The sequence below is a fragment of the Coffea arabica genome, chromosome 11c, assembly GCF_036785885.1.
Source record: "Coffea arabica cultivar ET-39 chromosome 11c, Coffea Arabica ET-39 HiFi, whole genome shotgun sequence".
Lineage (NCBI taxonomy): Eukaryota > Viridiplantae > Streptophyta > Magnoliopsida > Gentianales > Rubiaceae > Coffea > Coffea arabica.
The window spans coordinates 2,204,095-2,213,081 of NC_092330.1; the positions used below are offsets into that span (position 1 = coordinate 2,204,095).

General features: G+C 38.2%; 1 protein-coding gene across 1 annotated transcript; it reads left to right on the forward strand.

Annotated features, from left to right (window-relative positions):
* The first annotated feature begins 8,084 nt into the window (after positions 1 to 8,084).
* On the forward strand, positions 8,085 to 8,591 carry LOC140016851 (uncharacterized). Its single transcript, XM_072070883.1, has one exon. It carries the CDS (start codon positions 8,085 to 8,087, stop codon positions 8,589 to 8,591), a length of 507 nt encoding a protein of 168 aa, XP_071926984.1.
* Positions 8,592 to 8,987: the final 396 nt, after the last annotated feature.

Genomic DNA, 8,987 nt, shown 5'->3' on the forward strand with positions numbered 1-8,987 from the left:
TTTCTTCTATCTTTCTTGTAATTGTACTTGATGATGTTTTGCATTAATCAACTTGTGAGTTTATTTTTATTTCATTCATGAGTAGCTAATTTTCTTTATCTAGGGAGTAGATGAAACTTATGGCTAAATAATATGAATTGAATGTGATTTACACTTGTTATATCTTGTATTAACTTGTCTATTTGTGCAGTTATAATTACTTGTCGTTGTTTGATCACCAATAGCATGCTCATAGTTGTTATTAGTCAATGAGAATTGATAGTAACAATGGAAAAACATGAGTTGAGCTTGAGTTGTATGTTCATAAAAATAGATGTACACTTAAGTGAATTTTCCAGCATTTCATGAAAGAAAACAGAGTAGAACTAGTATTTCACCATGACAATAGGGAAAACTATTTTGCTCTAGGCCATTTCATCATGAGAATGAGATTTGGTAATAGTGGAAATGAATCCCTAGTTAAACACGAAAAATAACAAGAGGTAAATATATTCATTTGTGTTGTTTATACCATATGTGGAATATACATCCCTAAATTCAATCTTTAGTGAAATTTCTCCGTTTGCATTTAACATTGATTAAACCAGATTTATAGATAATAGCAGCATTATAATTTTCTTGCTCAGATTTATTGTAAGTCTAAATAATAGAGAAAAATAAGGGCCTAGTACTTGTTTAATTTGCTCCTCGTGGTATCGACCCGATACATATCCTAAATTATGATTTCGGCCGGTACACTTGCAGTCAATGGGTATAAAATCAGATTTAAACTTGCATTGATATAAAAATCCCATCAAGTTTTTGGCGCTGCTGCAGAGGATGGCGATGATGCCGAGGGGGGTGACTGAATTGGCACACTGCAGATGCTATCTTTTGCTGCTGGATTTGCTTGCCTGATTGTCTTAAGTTGTGGAACTTAAGTTGTTTAACTTCATTTTATTTTTTTGTTTTCTATTTGGTAGGTACTTGTATTTTGGCAGTGGCTCGTGATTAATGGCTGATAAGGATCTCAGGCATTGCCTTGGGAAGTATTTCTTTCTTTTCTTTTCTTTTCTTTCCTTCTCTACACATTGGGGACAATGTGTATTTTAAGTGTAGGGGAGAAATATGTGTGGTACTTGTGGTTTTAGTTGTGTTTGTTGTTGGTTATATTTTTCTTATGCTTCAAATTTGTTTCTTGTGGTTGCTTGCAGGGGGTTTAGTCCACTTTTAAGGGCGATTCTGTCAAAATTTTTCCAAAACCGTATACATATATATATAATAATCCTACTAAATAAATAAAATTTTGTCACTTATCCTTTTGAAATAAATATAAGTGGTTTTGAAACTTCTTTTCTCATTTAATTTGGAAATGACTATTATGTGATTATAATTTTTATATCTATAGGAAAGTATATCTAGTATGTAGAGAAAATTTTGCTTACATTTTGCATATTCGATGAAAATTCTTTTTTTTATCTGATTTTATAAGTTAAGAAATTAATATGGTCAATAAGTGTCATATTTTTCTCATGATTATTCTTAGAGGGAATTTTATTATTTCTTTATATATATATATATATATCAAAAATATATATATTCTACTCCAATGGTTCTTGTACTTAGTAATCGGGAGTCTTTATCTACAGATGTCGATTCTCACGTAAAACAATACTTAAATTAAGAGTATGAACAGCAACTTGAGTATGTGAAATGTTGAGTAACCGGTGATCTTTATATAAAAATGTCAATGTTCGCTTCAAAAGGCATTTTTTTTTACAACTTAAGTAGTATTTAACTCTTAAAAGATATATATAAAAAATAAGAGAAGAAGAAAAAGGAAAAATAAAGCCCTTTTTAAGAAAAATAAAAAGTTGATCATGAGATTAGTTAGCATCTTTATTGACTATAGGAGTTGCTTGCTTGTGAAATTGGATAAAAATGAGAAGTTGAGTTGAATTAGAAAAATTATGGTATACTTGGCTCTTCTTTGTTTGATACTATGAGTACTTGAAGTTAATTGAAAGATCACATAAGGGTTATTTATCTTAATTCAAGGAAGTGAAGTTGAAATGCTAGTATGTTTATTTTCAATCTTGGAATCATTGTTGGTTAGCGTTGTAGACAAAGAAAATTTATTTAATTTATTTAGTCAAGATTAAATAAATTAAATTGATCTTGATTAAATTAAATTAAATTTGATAGAAGTCCATTATGTTTTGGACTGGCAAATTGGGCCAATATTATATGGGTTATTAAATCAAATTAAATCCATAATGTTCGCTTAAGTTGGAGTGAATTAATTGATTTATTAATTCACAATGGACTATTTGGGTTGGCCCATTATTTAAGCCCAAGTTAAATGGATTTCTTGGGTAACAAGTGATCCAAAATGCAGGAAGATTCGGAGGGTTTTCTTGAAGACTTAGCCTACATGTTTTGGCCATAAATAGAAGTCTTCCCTCAAGGCAAAGACATAAGAAAAATCCCTAATTTTCGGAGAAACTCTGTCAAATTTTCTCAAGAGCTTTCTTCCTCAAATCCAAGTCCAAATCAAGTCGAACAAATCCTCCTGCTATCGGTGTTGAAGACTTGAAGTTCCAAGTGTTTGACGCCATCATCAAATCAATTGTTTTCTACGCCGAAATTGTACGAAACATCCTTTCAATTGGAGAACAAGTCTTTTCGGCCCTTCAATTGAAGCTATTCGAAGAAAAGAATCAGGGGATTAATTTCTTTGATTTAAGAATTTTCAGAGATTGTAACCCGCTTATTATTTGATTTAATCAATTTGATATTTGTGCAAGTTTTTTTGTCTTTTATTTTAGGCAACAAAATTTGTGCTTACAAATTTCTGGCACGCCCAGTGGAACAATCTCTGCCTCTCATCTCTTTTCTTCCAACAACTTACCAGTTTCAAAATTCAATGGAGTTCAAGAAGGTGAACTTTTCTCTTGAAGGCTTAGTTGCTGATGTCTCAACCACTCAAGAGATGTAGTATACTGCACCTCTGACAAGGAGTAAGGCCAAGAAGTTAACAGAGAAGGCCAAGGCGAACGTTGTGACTGAAGAAGCAAACCTCAAGATGCTTCCCAATAAGAAAGGAGCTCATGATGAATCTATTGATAACCCAAGTGATTCGGCTACCTTTGTGGTGATGCCCGTCATGATGACCAATACCACAACTGTGGAAGACCAGATTTCAAATCTAGCCAAAATTGTCGAAGGGCTAGTAGTGCATGCGCAAAGTCAAAATGTCAAAATAGTCAAATTAATGGCTATGGTGGAAAATATAGGCGAAAATAGCCTTAGTATGTCCAAACAGAAATCCAAAGTGCAAGATGAAGATGACTCATCATCAAGGGAGAAGGAGAAAGAGGATGCGAAGTCACAAGCCACGAAGGAATTTTCGATCTCCCCTGATGGCACCATTCATGTTGATAATCTGAAGGAGTTTATCGAAGGCACCATCAAGGACAAGATTGGTGGAAGTGCCAAGTCATATAGCGGTTACACCAAACCTTATACCGCCAGAGTGGAAAGTTTGAAGATGCCTGTGGGATATCAACCTCCAAAATTTCAACAATTTGATGGCAAGGGCAACCCTAAGCAGCATATTGCATATTTCGTGGAAACCTGTAACAATGCTGGCACTGATGGTGACTTGCTCGTTAAGCAGTTTGTTCGCTCGTTGAAGGGTAATGCCTTTGATTGGTACACGGATCTGGAGTCTGGAACCATTGACAGTTGGGAGCAGCTAGAGCATGAATTTCTTAGTCGCTTCTATAGCACAAAGAGAACTGTCAGCATGACTGAACTCTCTAATACACGTCAATGAAAGAATGAACCTGTCATTGATTTTATCGACCGTTGGAGGAATCTAAGCTTAAACTGCAAAGATCGAATTTCTGAATCTTCCGCGATCGAGATGTGCATTCAAGGTATGCACTGGGGACTCAGATATATCTTACAAGGTGTACAACCAGAAACATTTGATGAATTGTCCACAAAACCCCATAAGTTGGAGATTAATCTTGATGGGTAAGAACCGCCAGTTCCTGACCCCCACAAGGCTAAGGAGAGACAAGAAGCGAGAAAAGGGGGCAAGCCACCATTCAAAAATGAAAAGAAGGAGGCTATGGCTACAAGTGTAACGCCTTTTAAGGTTGTTCCCAAAACTGTCAGGAGAGAAGACAGAAAGATCAATGCACATCAAGAACAAGGAAAGAGAAAATCGACTCTCAAGGAGATGTAGGATAAGGAGTACCCTTTCCTTGATTCTGATGTCCCTGGCATGTTTGACGATCTGTTAAATATAAACTTGATCACGCTTCCTGAGATGAAGCGACCTGATGAGGCCAGGAATACTAACGATCCAAATTACTGTAAGTACCATCGATTGGTTGGGCATCCCATTCAAAAATGCTTTGTCTTCAAAGATAAAGTAATGGAGTTGGCAAGACAAAGAAAAATTCTCCTTGAAGAAGACAAGGCGAGTGTGAATCAAACGTCCATTGGTTCCCTGCAGTCCATGGAGGATAAAAGGGTCATGGTACCTGTATTGCCAATAATTCAATTTGGATCACTTGACCCTGTAGAAATCAAACAAGAAGGTGCTCCTTCAACTCTTCAGGAACATGTATATGAAGATGAAAAGGCGCTACAGCCTGATGTGGATGATAAAGGATGGACTCTAGTCACGCGAAGAAGGAGGCGAAAGTCTTATCCATCCAGCAAGGCGAGCAAGGTCTTAACAAGAAGTATGGTAACCTGGAAGAAAAAAGAGAAGGACGTAAAGAAAACTAATGACTGTCGTAATCTTCAAGGAGGTCGAACCTTCAAGAAAAAGTCGCGAACTCCTATCACTTTAAAAGAATTTTTGCCAAAAGAATTCTTTGATGTTGATGTGGTCGCAAGTCACACAACGCGAGTAGATCATATTGAGGAACAAAAAGATAATACTCGCGAATCTCTCTGTGAGATGGCCCGTGCGTCCACCGGCAATGAAGAAGGTCGTGTGCCTACCAGCAATGAAGAGGTGAACGTCACAAGTATCACTTTTACTAGTGAAGACTTGTTGCTTGAGTCAACACCGCATAACCGTCCTTTGTTTGTGACTGGTTATGCAAATGAGCAAAAAGTGAATAGAATGTTGATAGATGGAGGTTCCGCAGTGAATATTCTCCCTTTAAAAACTCTAAAGGAGCTTGGTATCCCGGTTGATGAACTCTCTAATAGCCGACTGATGATTCAAGGCTTCAATCAAGGAGGGCAAAGAGCTCTTAGGTCACTAAATTTGGAGATAGTCATTGATGACATGACGTCCAGAGCACTATTGTATGTGATAGATGCTAAAACAACATATAATGTATTGTTGGGAAGGCCCTGGATTCATGAAAATGGAGTTGTACCTTCAACTCTTCATCAATGCTTCAAGTACTGTCAAAACGGGGTGGCAAGAAGTGTGAAAGCTGATGATAATCCTTTCACTGAGGCGGAAGCATATATCACCGATGCCAAATTTTACATCAAAAGGCACATTGCGAAGGATAAAACTGAACAACCTCTATCTGGGGATAAAATCCAGAACCCCGAATCTCCAAATGCAAAAGGGGAAAAAGTGATGACTTCGAAATCAAAAGAGGAAGTTCATGAAGAAGCTGATGTTTCATTGCCAAACAATGAATCAGTTGTCTTTCGCTGCCCTCTCAAATCAAGAATGGAACAGGGACAGTCACCTGCGATTCAGCATGAAATTCTAAAAGATTTGACTCTTCCGGTAGCTCATCTTGATACAAAAAAGGCGTCATCTTCTCAACTTAAAAGGTCTAACTTTTTAAACAAAGAATCTGAAGTTGAACAAGACACCATACCAAAGTCAAGAACCAAAGAAGGTTTTGATCCTATCGCTTATAAGCTTCTCGCTAAGGCTGGATACGATCTCAAAGAATCTGCGGTGTTAAATGTTTCATCCCGTCAATCTACTAGTGACATGATTCATGGGTTGAATCCTACCCAAAAGATGTTGTAGGAAAAGGGATACGTCGTTGAAAATCTCAAATTTGGCCTTGGCTACTCCTCTCCTACACTAGTCCGCATCAAGATCAATAGAGTTAGTAGCCAGTGTATTACTGTGAAGGATAAGTCTTCTCAAATAGTTGGTAAATTTCAAACTTTTCACGAAAAGGAGAATAAAACTCCACGGGTATCTGTTTTTAAGAGATTAGGACCACAAAGAAGACGAAAACCTCAAAACTCTCATAAGAGCAAAGGAGAAATGGCAAAGTCATTGCAGAATCTTGAAGAACCTTCTGATTGTCCTCATAAATTTGGTAGCATCATTCCTTCGAGAATGAGAAGATGCACAGACCTTGTAATAAAGTGTGGGACTGAATTGAGGATCAGGGAGCATACAGTGGTGTACACAAGACCAAAAGAGGATGATGAAGAGAGTGTTGCTTCATGCAATCATATAACCATAATCGACGGTGACTCGCCTGAAGAAGAAGAAGATGCTGAAAACGCTCCACCTGAATTGGAGGAAGGTATTAAGGCCACTGTGGATGACCTAAAGGAGATCAATCTTGGTATTTCAGAGGACCCATGTCCAATATATATAAGTGCTTCACTGAGTCCTGACGAAGAGAAGGCATATATTGAACTCTTGCAGGAGTATCAAGATGTTTTTGCATGGACTTATAAAGAAATGCCAGGTTTAGACCCAAAAGTGGCCGTCCACCATTTGGCTGTTAAAAAGGGAGTTCGACCTGTGAAGCAAGCACAACGGCGATTTAGACCCGATTTGATTCCATTGATCGAAATTGAAGTCAATAAACTCATTGAAGCTGGGTTTATTCGTGAAATTAAATATCCCACATGGATTTCGAGTATCGTGCCTGTGCGAAAGAAGAATGGACAAATCCGCATCTGCGTCGATTTCAGGGATGTTAACAATGCTTGTCCCAAATACGACTTTCCTTTACCAATCACTGAGCTCATGATTGATGCAACTACAGGGCATGAAGTGCTATCATTTATGGATGGCTCCTCTGAATATAATCAAATTCGATTGGCACCTGAGGATGAGGAGCTCACTGCATTTCGTACGCCTAAGGGTATTTATTGTTATAAAGTGATGCCCTTTGGTCTCAAAAATACTGGAGCCACATATCAAAGAGCAATGCAAAATATCTTTGATGACATGCTTCATAAAAACATCGAGTGTTATGTGGATGATTTAGTTGTTAAATCAAAGAAAAGAAGTAGTCACTTGGAGGACTTGAGACAAGTATTTGATCGGTTGAGAAGGTATCAACTTAAAATGAACCCTCTCAAGTGTGCATTTGGAGTCACGTCGGGAAAATTTCTTGGTTTTGTGGTTCGCCATCGAGGTATTTTAAATTGATCAAGCCAAAATTGATGGTATATTGAGGATGCCTGAACCTCGTAACATTCATGAATTGAAAAGTCTTCAAGGGCGATTAGTTTATCTGAGGAGATTTATCTCAAATTTAGCAGGAAGGTGTCAACCATTTAGTCGCTTGATGAAGAAAGATGTGCCATTTCAATGGGATGAGGCATGTAATAATGCATTCAATAGCATTAAGTCTTATCTTATGAAAGCACCTGTGTTGGCTGCACCTATTCATTGAAAGCCATTACTCCTTTATATTGCTACCCAAGAACGGTCAGTGGGGGCAATGCTCGCTCAAGAAAATAATGAAGGAAAGGAGGTTACCCTTTATTATTTAAGCAGAATGATGACCCCCAACGAACTGAATTACTCGCCAATTGAAAAGTTGTGTTTAGCCCTTATTTTTGCAATACAGAAGTTAAAGCACTACTTTCAAGCGCATAGTGTGAGGCTCATTTCTAAGGTGAATCCCATAAAATATGTGATGAGCAGGCCAGTGCTGTCCGACCGTCTAGCTAGATGGTATCTTCAACTACAACAGTTTGAAATTATTTATGTGCCTCAAAAAGCTGTGAAAGGACAAGTTTTGGCAGATTTTCTTGCTGATCACCCGATACCTGCTGAATGGGAACTAAGTGATGACCTACCAGATGAGGATGTACTCCTTATTGAGATTCGTCCACCATAGAAGATGTATTTTGATGGTGCAGCTCATCGTCATGGAACTGGAGCAGGGATTGTATTCATAACTCCTGATGGAGGGATATTGCTATACTCCTTTACTCTAAGTCAACATTGTTCAAACAATGTTGCTGAGTACCAAGCGCTCATACTCGGATTTGAAATAGCTGTCGACATGGAACAGTTGGACATTCAAATCTATGGTGATTCTCTATTGGTGGTCAACCAACTCTTGGGGAGTTATGAAGTCAAAAAGTCCGAGTTAATTCCGTATCACAAATATGCAACGCGACTTATGAAGCGGCTTGGAGGTGCAAGTATTAAGCATGTTCCTAGAAGGGAAAATAAGCAAGCTGATGCATTAGCTGTGCTAGCCTCTTCACTTGCCATGCCGGATCATGAGATACAAGTTCGTGTATGCCAAAAGTGGGTAGTCCCATCATTAATTGATGATGAAGGTATTGAAGGAGGCGACGCTCATGTGGTCTCAACCTATGAAATTGACAAAGAAGATTGAAAACAACCCCTCGTTGATTATCTCAAGTATCAAAAATTACCTGAGGAGCAACGTAAGAGAACTGACATCCGTCGCCGTGCCCCTCGTTTTATCTTGTACAAGGGCACACTGTACCGAAGATCATTTGAAGGTGTACTGTTGCGTTGTCTGAGCGAAGACGAGGCATATCGGGCGATGCACGAGGCACATTCTGGAATATGTGGAGCTCACCAGTCCGGTCCCAAGTTGCATTTTCGGATTAAAAGGATGGGCTACTATTGGCCTACTATGGTCAAAGATTGCATAGAATATGCTCAAAGATGTCAAGCTTGCCAGTTTCATGCAAATTACATTCATGAACCACCTGAGCCGTTACACCCGACCGTTGCTTCTTGGCCTTTCAATGCTTGGGGTCTT

What these genes read in the sequence shown, in the direction of transcription:
- LOC140016851 (XM_072070883.1), top strand. Translation starts at nt 8,085, where the DNA reads ATGTATTTTGATGGTGCAGCTCATCGTCATGGAACTGGAGCAGGGATT.